At 38.1% G+C, this 19,308-nt stretch overlaps 2 protein-coding genes across 4 annotated transcripts in view; both read right to left on the reverse strand.

Moving 5' to 3' along the window:
• LOC131255719 (uncharacterized) overlaps window positions 1-19,308 on the reverse strand; it is a 91,373-nt gene that overhangs the window by 8,707 nt on the left and 63,358 nt on the right. The window contains exons 1-5 of one of the 3 annotated variants that reach the window (XR_009176309.1): window positions 1,103-1,523; window positions 934-997; window positions 743-812; window positions 481-586; window positions 110-162 (exon numbers count right to left, since the gene is read on the reverse strand). The gene's annotated coding sequence lies outside the window, so the exon portion shown is untranslated. Of the gene's footprint in view, window positions 1-109; window positions 163-480; window positions 587-742; window positions 813-933; window positions 998-1,090; window positions 1,524-19,308 lie in introns of those variants that run through there. The other 2 variants (XR_009176305.1, XM_058256516.1) reach the window with 2 other exon arrangements.
• Window positions 7,590-8,357, reverse strand: LOC131255721 (uncharacterized). The gene is made up of 2 exons (XM_058256521.1): window positions 7,918-8,357; window positions 7,590-7,816 (listed from the first exon to the last, which is right to left on the reverse strand). The coding sequence occupies exons 1-2, from the start codon at window positions 8,206-8,208 to the stop codon at window positions 7,724-7,726; spliced, it is 384 nt and encodes a 127-aa protein (XP_058112504.1). The 5' UTR covers window positions 8,209-8,357; the 3' UTR covers window positions 7,590-7,723.

A 19,308-nucleotide genomic window follows, 5' to 3' on the forward strand; every position in this document is an offset into this window, starting at 1 on the left:
ATATATATATATATATATCAATCATCAATGCATCAAAAGCTAGAAACAATAGCTAACTTCTACTTTCCAGAGAAGTTTGCAACAAAAGATCCCAGAATGAGGGACATACTCATGTACAAAGTTAACCCAATTTGCGCTTGCGAACAGATCCGAGTTGAATACCTTCAAGTGAAAATGATTTTTTGAGGAATTCTAATTTTCTTGATTATGGAGAAAAAGGGGTGGAATTCATCATATATATATAAATAAATAAATAAATCCTTCATCAACCACTGTATCGAATTTCACAAAAAATAAAAATAAAAACAAAAACAAAAAACAAATTCATGGAGTAGAAAGTAGAGCAGAGTAACTGATGAAATCTGTAGTTTTCCATTCCCTCATGATTCAATGTTAGTTTTTCATATCCATGTATTCATTCAACAATCTAATCAACCTACTTACTAAATAATTATTAAAAAAAGAGCTTGGTGGAAATACTTTATTTCATTAAAAAAAAAAAAAAAAAACAATTCGGATCAATGGTAGTAGAGAGTAATTATTTCGCCTTTGCAGTTCCTCTCTGCCTACTTGAAGATGTTTGTTGCTGTATGCGGGTAGTCGTCGATTTAGAATTAAGAGAATTCAAGATGAAAATGAAATCAAGAAGCAGCGACAATGTAGGGGAGATGTCGGGGCAAAAAAGACCCATAAATCAAACATCAAATCTACAAAGCAATAGAAAAACAAGATTTACCGAAACCTGAAAATCTCCTCCTTGGCAAGTGAAGAAACTCAACATGCTCCGTCTGTCCTTTGTCTGTCTTGTGCAACTGCAGAACCAATGGTCAATATGTGACAATCCCTTCAAGAATACCACAAAATCCACCATAGAAAAAACTCAAAAAAAATAAAAAATAAAAAGTAAAAGAATAAAAAATTCAGAACTCCAACCAGATCCCCTAGGAAGAAAATCACGCCCGATGATGCTCTCTAAAATCAATGATTTTGTAGAATTCTGCAATCAAATGAAATAAAATCAAAGTATAAACCACATAACTCAACAAAAATGAAGAACCTAAAGTATATGGAAACAGATTGAGAGACAAACATGTCCACTAACGACGGCGACGAATGGAAGGGCTTCCCAAAGAGTTAGCAGGGAGTTGTTGGCACCGTAGTCACTGAGGACCATATAGGCCCTCTCGATCCTATTCACAAGGCCGATCAAGCTCTCCACGAGAAGCTGGGAAAGCGATGATGAGAGACTCCACGAGGCCCAAGGAATCGCAGCTGATGGCAATCACAGTGGTAGCTGCTGCAGCAAAACCAATAATGCTTCTCCCAACCAACTTGATCCAACTTCCATCCCATCCATCCATCTTAAATCCAACTATTCTGAAGTTGCTATTATTGGATTGGTTCTACGAACGGACAACAAATCTGCATAATCCAGAAGAAGCAGGAGAGATCAATTTTCTCCATTTTACATTGATCAAATTATTTGGACAGAGAGATCGATGGGAATAAGAAGCTCCCTGTGAGGGTTATAGAGATGAAGGGACATGATTGGGGGGGGGGGGGGTTGATGGCCCAGTTTTAGTTGGTGCCGGCAAATGGTAACCCCACATGGAGGATATTACGGCAATAAATCAATAAACAGAACTTACGAAAGAATTAAATACATTAGCAGCAACTCATAGTGCCCATCTTCAAATATCAAAATTAGGGAAATCAACATGTACCTTCTCAACCTCAAAGTCATACAGTTCAGTAGCTGCAAAAAGTCAGGAAAGGAAATATCATGACATTGAAGGTATGCTTCATTCATAGAAAAACCAAAGAAAAAACAGTAAACTTAAAACTTTATGCTCATGTCAATTAAAACATAAACGCAAAGGATAGTGTGAAAATTATGAATCCACATGCTGTCATCCATTTTGAATTTGATAGCATCTTCTGTAAATTTCTTCATTTTTGCATCGGGCAATCATGAAGTGTTGTTCTTTGCAAATCGTCCACAACAATATAAGGCAAGATCTTATCATTTGAGCCCAATCAAATTCAAAAGGTTGTTTCCCTTCATAGCACTGTGATCAGTAAGCTAGAGAAATGAAGTTCATCTTTTAAGCACAATCAATAACAAATTGCAATCTGCAATAGCTTACATCCAAATACATTGGTCTAGATAGAGGACTGGTGCAACTTTTCCAAATACACTGGTCTAGATCAAACTGCAACAATAAATTATGTTCCAACATCCCGGCTAGTTAGATGATCCAACAAGTCCCTCGTAACCTGCACACACACACACACATACAAAAAAAAAAAAAAAAAAAGACTTGAATTTTCTACCAGGTTTTGAGCCAATAGTACCAAGCAGTACACATCCAGTGTCAAAAGCTTCAATGACATCTAATAAGGTATTTAAATTAGAGCTTGTTTGCTCACTCAACGTTCATTGTCATGATAAAAGCTATGGGAATGCAACTTTCCAGAATCATAGAGAAGATGTAATCTAAAATAAAAGGATTGGAGCCCGAACTATAGATGGAGGATGTCCTACAAATCTCCATCAGATTGGAAGATCCAAACCCTTTTATTTTGGTAGAGGTCAGCAGATTATTGACAAATTCATATCATATTAGCCAATATGTATCAAGAATTTCAAGTGGCTGATACAACACATAGAAGTAATATGTAAGACTTAATATGTAAGACTTTGGAACTTTGTCAAAGTTCTATTTTCCATCCATTTATGACCGAAAGCAAAAGACCTCACAGTCGAGCTGATGTGCATCACATGGGAGAATCGTTCAACATTCATAAGCTTGTCCACTTTTACAGAACCGGACTTTGAGACCCGCATCAATAGCCTGTTTGAACACAACCTTGTGTAGATCTAATCCATGATTCTTTGCAAAATGATTCCCAACTAAATAAGAGATTCAATATGAAACCAAGATAAGAACCGCAATTATCAATCATAGGCAGGGTCAGGCACAAGATGTACACAGGTTGAGTAATAGAGAAAAAAAAAAAAAAAAAAAAGGGATATTTGCAATAAAATGTACCATCTGGACACATAAAACAATTAGTAGATGACCCTAGATCAAGGTATGTTGTATTGGTAACGGTGGCTGTAACAATCACCACCATTACCGATACAGGTATTGGCCCTAACGACCATTACGACTCTCGTAATGGTTAAAAATGTTCTTTTGACCGAAAAATTATGAAAAATATGTAGAAAATCCAGAACAATGTAAGTATTCTAGATATGTATTCATTTTTTATTTTGAACATGTCTATGATAATGTAACAGTCCACTATTTGGTGAGAATGTTGTATCGGGCCGTCTAGTGAATTTGTGAACATGATTATATATATCTAATGTTTACACATTACAATCAAGCGTTACAACTAGAAATAAAAAGGCACAAATACTACTTTTCCATTTTTTTTTTTTCAAGATCTATTCACTCAAATCACTTAAATTTATAGTTTTAATCTTAAAAACATTAGTAAGAGTGGTTGAAATCTTTTGTAAAATGATCTAGGAGACTTTTCGGAACGAGAAAAGTGAAAAAACTGAGGAGAGAAATAGGTTTAAATAGAAAAAAGCGGTTGTTTTTCGACCGTTATGGGGGTAACGATCATTATGCACCATAACGGCCTTTACGGCCACAGTAACGGCCGATACGGTCCAAAAAAACCAACTGCCCCGTTTCACCCCCGTATTGCATAACAGTCATGGCCATTACCTATACATATCGACATTTATGGATGTATCGTAATGGATACGGAACACATTGCCCTAGATCATTCGTGAGTGCACCGAAATTTTAGAGGAGACAACAGCTGCAAGTTCATGCAATTTTTGCAAGAGTTCATGCTTAAAATTCAAAAAAGGAAAATTCATGGAGGATAAAACCAACAGCTCCCTTAATCCATTATATAAAGTGAGGAGATGATAAAAAAAAAATTAAAAAAATTAAAAAAGTCCATAGAAAATAGCAACTAGTACACAAGTTTGACTTTTTTCTTCAAATTTGATAACTTAAACAACCACTTACATATTTTAATCTTAAAACAAACCATGCATCATCTAAGTACATTTAAAAATTGTATAAGGTGCCTCATTAGCAGATACAGTGATGTGGAACAATTAACCACTTGCTTTAAAAGCTTGAACTGTTAGAGCATGATGAATCAATCCCTTTATCTCATAGCCCAGGCCCACATCTCATAGGTTAGGATCTCGGTTGAACCCCCCTCGTGGGCCCCAAATCACATGGGTACCGCCTCACACGGGTCACCCACCCCGAGTGTGCCCCTGCATCCCAAGGGCAACCTCACTTGAGCCCGGTGTGAAAATGCCCCTGCATTAATCACCCCTAGTGAGGAGTCTCGAACACGAGACCTCTCGCTCTGATACCAATTTGATGCAGGACAATTAACTACTTACTCTAAAAGCTCGAACTATTAGAGCATGCCAAATCAATCCCTTTATCTCATAGCCCAGGTCTCACATCTCATGGGTTAAGACCTCGGTCGAACCGCCTTCGTGGGCCCCAAATCACATGGGTACCGTCTCACATGAGCCACCCGAATCACACGGGTGGGGCCCGCCTCTCACAAGCCACCCACCTCACACGGGCTGCACACCTCGAGTGTGCCCTTGCATCCCAGGGGCAACCCCACTCGAGCCCAGTGTGAAAATGCTCCTACATTAATAACCCCCGGTGAAGAGTCTCGAACACGAGACCTCCCGCTCTTATACCAATTTGATGCAGAACAATTAACCACTTGCTCTAAAAGCTCAAACTATTAGAATATGCCAAATCAATCTCTTTATCTCATAGCCCAGACCCCACATCTCATGGGTTAGGACCTCGGTCGAACCCCCCTCGTGGGCCCCAAATCACATGGGTACCGCCTCACACGAGCCACCCGAATCACATGGGTGGGGCCCACCTCTCACGAGCCACCTGCATCACACGGGCCGTCCACCCCGAGTGTACCCCTGCATCTCAGGGGCAACCCCACCCGAGCCCGGTGTGAAAATGCCCCTGCATTATACAGTTTCTGAATGGTGTGAGCAATCTTGTCAAAAAGAAGAAGAAGAAGAAGAAGAAGAAGAAGAAGGAGAAGAAGAAAAGGAAAGAAAAGAAAAGATAAAAAGAAAAAATGGTTCAACAAAACTACGTCAGAAGTTCAAAACCCCATTTGAATTAGAATTCCAAGTCTCTGTGTAGCGGATAACTTATGTAAATATCCAAGCATCTGAGTTGGATACTCCAGTTTTTCCGAATGATCCAATTATTGTAGGTTGTCTATATCTACGTCTATCTGTGTTCTACAGTTTAAAGAGCAAGATCATGAGACTCATGAAAAAGGTTTTGATGCGAGATTTCTTGGTTTAGCCATAAATAACAAAATGATGTCACATTTCCAAGAATATTGTAAACTAACCATAAGATATCCACAACTCAATGAGGTTTAGAATGACTCTATAATTGTGAGTAGAATAAGTTTTGTGCAGATGATTGACTCTCTTCCACCTTCCTTGTAGTACATATTATCTAACAAAGTTGCATATGTTTCATAATTCTATTGTACTATCAGTCGGCAATTGAACAGTGCAGACTTGTAGGACTACTTATTTTCTTTTGGACAATTAGAGTCTTTTAGAAAATGAGACTTTGTGATCCATAAACAATTTTATTTCAGTTGCCAAATTGCTAATTACATGATATATCTACTTGCATCATCTTTATGTACTCATTTGTGTTGACTATCACTATATGATCATTTTCCTTGGTCTAGTTTCAACATTGTTTACCATTTGTTATGCAGGAAAGGCCTCACATGTTTCAATTTGTTCCTAGCAGAGAACTGGTAAGAAACAGAGCTTCTCTTGTTATATGGTACCATTTATATGGAATGATTTGCTTCTTTTTCAGGTCAAAGCAGTGAAGAAGCTTCTTAAGATGATCCCACAGAACATATAAGAAGGCTTGAGGGAGTTCCTGTATTTACTGTTCAAATTTTGAAAATTGAAATAGGTACAACCAGTGGAATTAAGTGGTATACTGTTTCAGTGTTATATGTGTTTCTGTATATCATATTTGTAGCATTTAGAAAAAGGACTGTGGTTATAAATCCTTCTGATTTTTGCTGAAAATTGTGCTTACTTCAGAACACACATCAGCAAAGGGAAACTCCTCCAAGTTTTCAAAGGGGAAACTGTAGAAGATATGAAATATCAGAACTTGTAATTGAAAAACAGCCCTAAGTTGGATGGATTCCACCCAAAACAGATGAATAATCCAGGAAGTGATGCGGTCACTGCAGGATGGTAATTTTCAATTTGTGAATTGTAGAGCTACATTAAAGAAGTACATAATGTAATTTTTAAGTTTACAAAACTGGTATACCTTCTACATCACACAGAGGCTCTTGATCACTGTTGCATTTTCAAATAACACAAATGCAGGAAAGTAATGAAGGTAAAAGCTTTAAAAATTAAAATAACTCGATGATTAAATACAGTTTATTTCAGTGTTTTTCAAAATAAACAAATAAATAAATGCACCACTTATTTGATTAAAACTCAATGTCAATTTTGTAGATATGAAAACAATGATGGATTTTGTATTAAAATAAGAAAATGGAAGTTCTGAAAAGATTAGAAAAGGTGTGGTTTTGTTTTCATGCAAAGACTTTGTGTTTTTTGCATCTCTCTCCTTTCTTATCTTTTAAAATAGTCCCACATCAGAAATACATGGGAATATTTTAAGCTTCATAAAAGGTTGATTTTCTAGTATAGTATTCTCGTATGCAAGCCTCTCTCTCTCTCTCTCTCTCTCTCTCTCTCTCTCTCTCTCTCTCTCTGCATCATTTTTCTGCTATTCTGTAATCCTATTCTGAATAACACAACTTGGTAATTTCTCTCTGTCTTGGGCATATTTGAGGTTGTTGTGTCTGGTAGTCACCCACTTTGATTTTGCAAATATAAGGACACAATTCTCAGATCAAGAGGTTGGGCTTATTGTATCCTGGAGGTGGGTTTACTTTTAACCCTCTTGCAAACTGATACAATAGTATGGGGCAACCTTAAAAGTAGCGACATTGAAACTTTCTTCAATCCTATCTTTTACACTTCTTTTATCATTGTTTTTACTTTCCCTTTTTAATCATTTCCTGTCTCCTTAATTCTAATTATAAAAGAAGCATCTAATGAAAGACCTCATCCTCTTAGAATCTACTTATGGTTTTAGTCCCGAACCTAGTTCATGTGCAAACGAGTCATGCCTAGAACATTCAAGACTGTGCAAACAGTGGACCAAAACAATGAAGATCAACTGGCACGAAAATCCGATCAGTCCACCAAACAAGTGGGCCACCACATACAGAAACACTGGAGATTTAGATCAGAACTGAACAGTCTAAAATTGATGTACATGTGTGGCCCACCTGACAAGTGTACCAACCTAATGTCTGCACGAGGCGATCTTCATGGTGGTGCCACGATGGCATATACAATTTTGGTAGATTTCTAAAGTAAAGCACTATCAAAAGCGCTACTATTCACTAATAAGAGTAACCTGATCCAAGCAAGAAGACCAAAAGCAGTGCCCCGATGGTCTGCAGGATGCGATGCAGATCTGCTCTGAAGAGCAGCAAATGAATGGCGATGGGCAGCAGATACTCCAAGACAATAGAATACACCGGGACCTCACTAGCAATGATGTTGAGGTTGGTTGTGGCGAGCGCCATCAGAGTGCTGACCAGGGCACCGCTCAGCACGCTCTGCACTTTCGCCTTCTCCGACCTTCCGATCCCATTTCAAAACGGACATCTTTGAATCAAAATCTCAAAATAAAAAGAGGAAAGGAGAAATGAATCAAGGCAGGTTCGATGAGTAGGTAGTACCAGAGGCCGAATGCACCAGCTGTGAAGAGCGAGGTCCATATTCCCCAATGATCGTGATTCGTGAGAAGAGATGAGCGGTGGGAATGAGAAGTTGAAGTGGGCGGCTGTGATTTTCAGCCGTCGGTTGTGGGGTTTTGTGGGAGTAGTGATGAAGGGATGGGATTTGTTGGGGAGTGAAGGTTGGAAAGTGGAAAGGGAGGTTGCTGAGATGGTTGGAAGGTGATGGTGGGTAAGGAAATGCGATCGTACGGATGGTGGGGGCGAGTGGAGCTGAAGAAGGTCAGCGACCATGGTATCCCCATCAGAGAGAGAGAGAGATGGGCACAAGAGCGCTTTCCTTCCAAATGCCCAATGACTCTGTCTCTCGATATCGATAGAAGTTGATCGATCTCTTCGAGCTCTTGCGCTGTCAAGAAGAAGAAGTTGGAGTCGTGCGGGGGCAGAGACCCCGCCGCCGGACGGTAATCCGTCCGGGCAGGGCTATGTGGGGCCCAAAGTGATGTAATTGTTTTATCACCCCGTTCATTATTTTTATCAGATCATTTTAATTAATTTAAAAAACATGAGGCAGGTCACCACATCAAAGGAAGCTGCAGTGATAATGACTCTCACCGTTGAAACCTTTCTAACGGCCACGATGATGTGTTTCTTTCACCGTTGAAACCTTTCTAAGGGCCACGATGATGTGTTTCTTACCATCCAACCTATTAATAAGGTCATGCAGACGTGGATGAAGTGAAAGCACAAATATCAGCTTGATCCGAAACTTTCCAAGCTCCCAAGAAGTTTTTAATGGTGGAAGTTAAATCCCCACTTTGGGTCCACATAAGCCCTGGACCTGCTTCATTGTTTGTCACATACATTAAAATGTTCTGATAAAAATAACGAAGGGCGTGGGTAAAACACTTACATCACTTTGGGCCCCACAGGGCCCTACCGGATGGATTACTGGGCAGGGGCAAGACCCAATCCGTGTCCACCCCAAGCCGGCAGATATTAATATTGGGGCGCTCCTTTCTTTAAATCACGGCGACCACAAAAATCGCCTACATACCCCGGCCATACACATATTAGTATTGGCCGTTTTTTTATATACAGTGATTTGAAACTAAATACAATCAACGACACATTTGGGATCAGGTAGATATCCAATGAGATAAAGTAACTCATGCCTAATCTAATCCCTTCCGCCCCTCCATAAAAAAAGGAATGTATCTTTTATGCAATTCCTCTCAAAAAACTACACCCCCAAAAAAAAAGAAAGAGAAAAGATCCTCTCTACTAGATAATAGTTAGGTGAACAATCAAAGCCATTTTTGGTAATCCAGGCACTATTTTAGCTATAGAATTAGAGGGGTGATTAGATCTTCTCTACTCGATAATAGTTAGGTGAACCTTTGGATGTAGATTATCCATTTTCAGCTTTGCACCAAGGTTTCAAGATGGTATAAACTGTCAAATCCTGCAAGCCAACCTATTTGAACCATTCATCATTAATACGGACCAGACAGAATGGCTAGATTAGCTTGGATCGAAATGTCCACCAAAAAAGGCTAGATCACTGGAAACCTAATTCAATTAGAAGGTGATCTGTTTACTTATGGAAATGAAAATTAGACTTATCAATTGTCAAAACCATGACATCTACTTATAAAATAGACACCCAAAGTACAAATGTTAAGAGTAAATCATTGCCAAACGCTTCTAAGAAAGGAAAGTTTTCTGAGTGGAATCATTCAACAAGGGTTCCACTGATTAAATTGATGGTTGGATGCACCGCTAACAAAAAGGGTTCTTAATTCGGTTTAGGTCCTAAAATATTGAGCATGATAAAAGCAAAATCCAACGGCTGTGAAGTGCTGCATTTTATTGTTGTTGTTTGGTTCTAGTTCATATACTATTTTCATGATGTGGAGAAGCAAACATGTATTTTTAAACCATCATTTAGATGGAAAGGACATTAAGGGCTCGTTTGGATACTACCGAATAAATAACTTTTTTTAACCTATGTAAGTCATTTAGTTACTTTTCTTAATTAAGTTAGTTTGACTATTAAATTAGAATAAGTAACTTTTTAGAAAATATGTAAGTCATTTAGTTCAGTCTGATTTTATTTTTTTCATTCTTCCAAAAGCAAATTATTTTCTTTGTTTTTGTTGGTCACACCAGGCGCCCGGCCTTAGTCTGACCTGGCCCAAACCCAGGCCATTCTCACCTCTTAACTCATAGTGCAGCTAGTTGCCATTGGATTCAGTTGGATAGCCAGATCAATCAATCTAAACTGTCTGTTAGTTCAGAACACATTTCATGGGCTACCATGCAAAAAGTACAGTTAATGAGCAGTTTAGATCAATGCGTTGACTTTCCAAGTATCTGAATCCAACTAGGGGCACAGTAACTCAGAGTGCTGTCAGAGCACCGGACCCTTTCTCTAAGACAATGGTACAATTTGTTCAGCTGCATTACTAAATTTGAAAAAGGATAAGTGTATTAGTCGTAAAATCAAGAGTTGGTATGGCCTACCTAAATCACAGATGGGTTGATTTTTATGCCCTGGTCCTGAATTTTTATATGGTATCTAATGGATGGAGTAGATTTTGTATAGTCACCATAGCGGTCCCTAAAAAAATCAAGGGCCAATGTCTATCTGCCAACTGTTTTCTTTGGCATGGCTCACCTAAATTACTTGCCAATATGATGTTTTGGCTTTAAACCTAAACTGGGATTACACATCTAATAGTCAGAGTGGATCTCTCGTGAGCATCATCGTGAGACTCACTAAAAATCAAGTCCCGGCATCCCTCTTTAATGGTACAGAAAGCAACACTCACATTCTAAAGCCTAACCTGCGGATTTTTGTGCCTCAGGCATAAATTGGTGTGATATCTAATAGTTAGAGTGGATTTCACATGATTCTCACCATCTAAAAATCAATGGGGACTTCTCTATGTCAATTGTTTCCTTTGATGTGGTCCGCCTGAGTTAAGCTTCAACCTAATATTTTGGATCTAGGCCTAATATATAAATACACATCTAATGGTCGGAGTGGATCTAACCTACCCATCATAATGAGTGCATAAAAAATAAAGGTACCCTTCATGAAATATTACTTCTTTTAAATATATTAACCAGATCTCTGAATTTTTTAACATCTGGGCAGGGATGCTTACCCTTATTTTTTACGGGCCCACCTTAATGTTTATGCAAAACCCACTCCATTCACTAGATGCCTAATCTCATGTTAGGCCTAGGACTAAAAGATTAAGCTGACCTGTTACTCAAGTGGCCCTACCAAGGGAAAACAGCTGGGATAGAGAGTTACAATTTTGATTTTGATAGGAAATCCAATCTAACAATTAGATGCCACACAAACATTTTGGTCTGGGACCTAAATACAAGTTCCATTCATTATTCATGTACCGATGAGAAAATTTGTCTGAAGTTTTCTTAGCCATTGAACTGTTTCTAACTTGTGGACCCCCTGCCGAATGGGCCAGAATATCTACAAGGTCATACCTACCTGATGGACGTCTTGGCTATTGCGCATGTTAGCCACCCTACCACTAATGTTCATGACCTGCCTTGTACACGCTTGTGGGTTTGGCAAAGCTCAATGTGGTGACCATTTGATCACGGAGGTGCGGACCATTTGCTCAAGCTAATAAAACAATATGCGAGGTATGTTGGGGCCCATGGCTCGGTGAGCCATACTATTCATGTGATGGGCCGACCGATAGGTGAACTGTAGCCCACCAACTTTGGTAGATCTTAGCCATCCAGTGATGGGCCTTTTTTCAGTTGAAGTAAAGCAACGCTGTATTTCTTTTCTTTATCTCCTTGTTGCAGGCTACCAATTGAAAGATTAGGATTGTGTAAATGAGGAGATATTTGTATCAAGCTCCTCGCACCATGGGGCTGAATCAGATCATCGGTCCAGATCACCCAACCGTTGGGCCTTCTACAAACAGAGGATGCGAGGATATAAAGCATAGCCTCAACTCAGGAGAAAATGAAGAGGTGATTACTCCACCCGTGCGTACGTGGCGAAGTTGTCATGCTTTGGACTTTCATCTGATCGGGCCCACCGTAATTATGCCTTGGACCAAAATCAGGCTAGCCACTCATCAGGTGGTACACAATTTGGGAATTTTCTTGTACTGTCCCATTCTTCTGATGGAGTACCACCTGAAGAATGGTCCCACCCAACATTTTTTATGGTGGGCCCCACGTGATGAATGGACCTGATCATCAAATACCAACCAATCACAATTTAGTTCAAGGCATTGGTCTGTGTACGGAATGCGATTACCTATGCAAGGAACAGGAATAATATCATACATGGTCCCCTATCTTCGTAGGAAGTCCATCCGTTTTCAATTCTGACAGATGGGGCTTATGGTTTTCTAATCCAGACCATTGATCTATTTAAGATAACCATCTAACTAGCATGTTGAATTTATCAGATTAAAATTCCCAACGGTCAATGCTACAACCTTTTGCATTTGAACGGAGACGATTGTTGTATTTCTCTTGTTGGGATTCCATTGGTAGGCCCCGAAGAGAGAGATTGGAATTTTGGGAATCCATCGGTAGGCCGCGAAGAGATAGATTAGGATTGTAATGCATGTGGAGGATATTTATAAGGACTGCTCCAGCCACTGTGAGGCTCAAAGATTCCACTAATAAAGCGGTATAAAAGGTAAAATATTCGGTCCATGTTTCAGTCGGCAATCATGACACCGAGAAAAGCACAAAGGGATAACGAGAGAAAGATCACAGCCTTCGATCGTTGATAAAAACTTTGAATATAGGCGGTAATTTTTTAAATCCGCTGGAAAAAAAAATTCAAATATTTTATATGGAATAATGTATATCGTCGAATTGTCTATTTTTTTCAATTATACCATTAATAAAGAAAATAAACTAAATTTGTAATTACAAGAAATAGTAAAATCTAAACACTAATAAAAATCCTAAGTCTAACAAAACTCTTTAAAAGATTAACTTTTAAAGCTAAAAAATTTAGATAAACTTTTGCTGGAAGAATTTAATTAAGCACGATTACAAATAACTTCTAAAAAAGATAGAAATCTAAAGCTTTAAAAATAATAAAATACTATAATAATCGAAATTACTAAAAATAGTAAAATTTTTCTAAAATCCCATATATATATATATATATATATATATATATATATATATATATATATATATATATATATATATATAGATTTGTGTGTTTTCATGACAGATGGATTGATATGACCTACATAGTGAGTTAATTAACCCTATATGGCCCATTATGGTAAAGATTGATAGGTTGTGCATTTCGTAATGATACTCGAATCAAAAGTTATGGTCAATTTATGGTTCACCTACTTTTGATCCAACCATGCTAAGAATGTATAAGTCTCACGTCCTACATCAGACTCCATTTGGAAAAAATTTATTATTGAGTTACTCAAGAGACTTGGATCATGATACTCAGACAACTTTTGATGACAATGTTTATTAGGCTTTTACTTGTACTTTGCATTAGAATCTTGAGCTGTACATCATATGCACCCATGCTCTCATTGACTTGACCTTTATGGATCCGCTCCTTTGCTTGTGCCTGTAAGTTCTCGCATTCTTTCTCATAATGTGGCCAATTAGGCAGACTTGTCCTTATGACAAGTACGATGTAATTCTGTATATTTCACATGGGAGGTAACTTCTTAATAAGTTCATCTAACATAATTGCCTTGAATTCATGCAACATTAGTTTCAAATCCTCTAGGATGGTCATGTTTTCCATATACTTTTCCTTTTCAATTAATGCATTTATATCTCCCGTCCCCTCAGATTATTTAACGAAATCATGTTCAGACTGCCTCTCCACCTTAAAAGTCTTGGGTTTGTTCTTCATTCTTATAAGAATGAGGATAATTTCTTTCTACTATCTTTAACAAAAATAAATATATTATCTTGCCTTTTTTGCATAATATTAATATAGTACTGTCATGGTGGACCAAGTAATATGTGATAAATGTCAACATCGACTACATTGCATATTTTTTTTATCTTTATAATATTTAACAATAGAGAAAGGAATACGGCATTGTTTAATTATTTTTGTTTCGCTTATCTCCTTATTCCAACCAATCATATACTTAAAGGGGTTTTTTTTTTTTTTTTTTTTTTTGTCTTTAATTGTAACTTTTCTATCATAGTAGATCAACACAAAATTTTCACTGTTTCTAACATCTATGAGCATATCACAAACCCTTTGCTTAAGAATGTGCCTCATTTGAAAGATGTTGTGCTACTATGGATATATTTTGTTCTTTGTCATGTATAATTTTCTCACGATTAAAGTGGTTGACTGTGATTCACCACTATCACATGGTGGCCTACGATTTCCGCTGGTGTCACACCATGACAATGATGATAGAAAACTCGATTGCTAATATTAGATTGCTTATCATTACAAACATGTGTCTATCTTAAAGCTCTAGTCAAATGGTCGATTAACACCTACAATTCTTGAATGGCTCACCAATTTTCTCACAAGAAAGCTTCAAATGATAATATTATCCATCAAAACAAGGAAAAGCTTCACTTTGATACTAACTGACACAAGCAATGACATAGGAAAGTGGAGAAGAAGAACATCGTCTCCTCTAGGTGGTATGAACCTTGAATCACAGATAATTTTTTTAATCCACAAAAAATGAGATAAAACTCAAATATTATTAAATAATGTCTATTGTCTAATCATTTATGTTTCTCAATTCATTATTAATAAAGAAAAAATAAACCGAAATTCATAATTACCAAAAATAACAAAGTTCTAACCTTAATAAAAATCATAATCCTAACAAAACTCTTTTAAAACCTAATTTCTAAAAATAAAAATTCTAGATAAATTTTTGTTACAAGTGTTCTAAGTATAATTATAAAAAATCTCTTGAAAAAATAAATATGGAAATCAAAAACTCTAAAAATTAAAAATACCACAAAAAGCAGAATTATTAAAAATAATAATTTTTTTCTAAAATCTCATTTTTGAGTTAAAATTGCATGTTTTTTTAACACGACTCGCTAACTGGTTCGATTGACCTCAGGTAGTCCATTACACTAAAGATTAATAGATTATGTATTTCATAATAATACTTGAATCAAAAGTTATGACCAATTTAATGTTCACCTTCTTTTGTTCAAACTAGACGTACTATTTTATGTGGCAGTGGTGGCTTATTCACCAGACATGTGTACCTTTTGTGAAAGGAGCATAGTCCAAAAATTGCACTCACTCAATTGGAGCTTTGACTAAATAACTTCAGGCCGGCCATTTTAACATCTCATGATTAATGTATAATTTTTCAGGATATGCTCTATTCAAGCTGACCTATGATGGATGCTATGCCGTCTTGTCCATTCAAGCCTTACTTAACATTGAATCTGCCTCAATTTTGGGGTTATATCCTTAAAATGAGTAGCAAAATGGATATAGACAACGTGGATAAAATCCATATATCACCGCGGGCCCACAAATCTCCTGTCCGGAACAGGATGCAATCTGCTTCCTCTATCAAAACCCTTGCTTATTTGAGGCTTTTGGTAGTGATTTGAAATGTTTCTTGGGATGGACACAACTCAAAAAGTAACACAGATTGAAAAGTCAAGTGGGCCACACTACAGGAAACAGTAAGGGTGAAAATGCCTACAGCTGCGACCATCCTGGAGCCACCATGATGTTTATATGCCATCTAAACCGTTCATAGGGTCATTCTAACTGAGACGAGATAAAAACAAAATATTAGTCTGATCCTAAATTTGCGTACCGCATAAAGATTTCAATGGTAGGCATTCCATCCCCACTTTTTTCTATAGCGCGGTTCATTTGAGTTTTTGATCTGCCTCATTCTTTGGTTAGTATTCCAATGTAAGCCTGAGAAACTGATGGACGGGGTGGATTTCTCACTAATATCTCAGTGGTTCCACTAGATTCCGACCACAGCAACTTCGGGTGGGCGAGGGGCCGAGGCAACTCGCGTTGAAACGAGGGATCCATGCCAAGGCCTCAAGCGTTGAAACGAGGTATCTCCGCTCATTCTGCCAATTGAGCTATGGATCCGGGTGTTACTTTATTAATGAAGTTATTGTCAAGGTTACCTTATGTTAGTTTTCTGTCGCAATTAATAAATTAGTTGCCTAAAAAGAATTAAATAGATATCTAAAAGCAACACTATTAATTAATGTTTTTATGTATATATAAAAAAATCAACAATTTACTCCGGAAGCGGATTGCATTCAGATTAGGTATGGCCCTGACCGTGGGCCCATCTTGATGTATTTATTATATATCTAGGCCATCCATCCATTTTTCAACTTCTTTTAGGCCATGAAACAAAAAATTAAGATGATCAAAATCTCAGGTTGACCATAACATAAGAAATGATCCTAATTGAATGCCCACTTTTACAAACTCCCTAGGGCCCACTATAATGCTCATCATGATGTTTATTTGTCATACAACCTGTTGGTAACACAAGGGAAAAAACTGAAACCAGCTTGATCCAAAACTTTTGTAGCTCATAAGAAGTTTTTAATGGTGGTTATTTAATCGCCACTGTTTCTTCTAGAATGGTCCACCTGAGAATTGAATCTCCTTCATTTTTGGGCTTATGCCCAAAAATTATCATAGTAAAATGGATGGACAGTGTGGATTAAAAAGGTACATCATGATAGGCCCGACTAAGCAGCGACCCTTAGCCACTCACTAGTGGCATGGTCCGTAGGCAATCCACCTCCTTGTCTCTCTTTCCCGTTGTAATGTATTGGTGGTCCTCTATGAGCCCTACCATGATGTATGTATGGTATGTTAGTATCTCCCATCAGTTTTCCCATATTTCAGGTGGACCGCACTAGAAGAACAGTGATTATTGAACATCCACCACTAAAAACTTTTCGTGAGCTACAAAAGTTTTTGATCAAGCTGATATTTGTGTTTTATTTCATCCCTGTCTCTGTGTCCTTATCAATAGGTTTGATGGCAAATAAACTCATGGTGGGCATTACAGTGGGCCCTATATATGAAACTTTTAATGGTGGGAATTCAATCAACACTGTGGTCCACTTGAGATTTGGATAGGCTTAATTTTTCTTTTTCTTTTTTGTGTTCATGCCCAAAAAGGAGTGGAAATATGGATGGATGGCCTGGATGTACTATACATGCATCAACGTCGGACCCACAGTCAGGACCACACTGAGTAGGGTGAGGCCGGAGAGCACCTAATCCCGAAATGTTTTAACCTACGACAAAGTAGGGTGCAGTGCGCCAGGCTCCGGCGGGCCTGAAAAATCAGAACTTTGAATAGCAGCTGGCCTGAAAGAGTTCAAAATCCAGGCCGATACCTATCCCTGACCCGGCCGTTGACAGCTACACCACATACACTCACCGAATCTGGATTACATATAGTGCTCTATAGTCTCCACATAGGTCATATCCATGCCATTCATCCATTTTTCTGTATCATCTCAGGGCTTGAGCCCAAGAATGAAGCAGATCCAAATCTAAAGTGGCCCACACCATAAGAAACATTGGTGTTTAAAGCTTGCCATTAAAAACAATTTTTAGGTATTACCAAAGTTTTGGATGAAGCTTATATTTGTGTTTTCCCTGGCTAGAGGTCCGATGTAACCTAATCAATAGGTTGGATAAAAAACAAACATTGTGGCGGGCATTACAATGGCCCTAGGAAGTTTTTAAAAGTGGGCACCCAATCACCATTGTTTCCTAAGGTGAGGTCCACCAGATTGTATAAAAAAATATACATTAAAACGTCTTTAGGAGGAATTTCCTGCACTAGAAACCTAGGTAGGGCCACGGTGATGTTTTTGAGAAATCCACTCTGTTCATCTGTTTTGTGAGATCATTTTAGCACTAGAGATCAAAAGTTACTCAAGTGGCTGCACTAAAGGAAAAGGTGGGTAAGGAAATTTTGATTGTTGAAACTCACTTGGGTCTACAGTGATGTTTATATGTCATCCATAAGGAATGGGATAACTGAAAACACAAATATTAACCTCATTCAAAACTTATATGGCCCATGAATATTTGAACAGTGAAAGTTCAATTCTCATATTTTCAGCCCACTTGAGTATTGGATCTGTCTCATTTTTTCCGTCATCTCATAAAAGGAGCTCACAAAACAGATGAACGGATTGGATTTCTCATAAAAATCACGGTGGGCCCCACCTAGGTTCCCAGCCCAGGAACTTAACGGGAAAGGCTTTCCCGGGAAATCGACGTCCCCGAATGGTGGGAAACCGTACAGTTGGGAAACCGAGTGGAAAGCTATTTGTGTATGTGCGCTCTTCTTTTGATGACTATTATGAGCCGCTCTCGTGTGAAGTACGAGCAAAATGGGAGCGGATTTGATACTGAACGCTTCGATAGCCAAGATGCTATTAAAGTGACGTGGTGAAATATAATTGGTTGAATAGCAACGGCATGTTCCTTTAGCTCTTCTCTTTGGTGTTTCGTTATGCGTATCTCTCCGTTTGCGGGAGCACGCACTCGACCACATTGTAGTTAAAAGTTATTTTAAAGCCATTTCTTTTCTTCCTCCCTGCTAAAGTAATGTCATCATTTTCTATGGGCACCATCATGACGTGTGTATTGTATCCGCACTATCCATCCATTTCGTGACATCATTTTAGGGCATAATCGAAAGAATAAGAAAGGTCTAAATTTCAAATGCACCCCACCGTAGAAAACAATGGAGATTGAATGCCTATCATTGGAATCTCTTTGAGCCATTGAAGGTTTCCATCAAGCTAATACTTATGATTTACCTTATTTTATGTCTTTTTTAACTTATAAAAAGGTTGGATCTTAAATAAACATTATGAACGCCCCAGGACGGTTTCAACGATGGCTGTCACCTCCCACTGTTTTCTGTGGTGGGGTCCACTTGAACTTTGGATCTGCCTAACTCTTTTGTTCACTCCCTAAAATGACCTAAAATAATCTCTCCAAAGGGATGGATGATGTGGATACAACACATACATCATGGTGGGCCCAAAGAATGCGGTGACATGACATCGGTAGCAAGACTAGTTACCGTCTGGTTCAGCATAGCAAACCTGCGTCCCGGCTCTATTTAATTTAAAGAATTAAAAATCCTATCCTCTACGAATTACCAAAATGCGGCCACATGAGTATTAAAAGTAGTAACATGTCTAAGTGGCACCCACTGTAATGTTTTTGATAAATATATCCCAGCCATCAGTTTTTCTAGTTACAACATGGACCTAACAATGATATTGATCCAAACTTCCAGTGGGCTACACGATAGGAAAAGGTGAGGATTAAGCTTCTGCCATTGAAATATTCAAGCGGCC

Source organism: Magnolia sinica, chromosome 9 (genome assembly GCF_029962835.1).
Source record: "Magnolia sinica isolate HGM2019 chromosome 9, MsV1, whole genome shotgun sequence".
Classification (NCBI taxonomy): domain Eukaryota; kingdom Viridiplantae; phylum Streptophyta; class Magnoliopsida; order Magnoliales; family Magnoliaceae; genus Magnolia; species Magnolia sinica.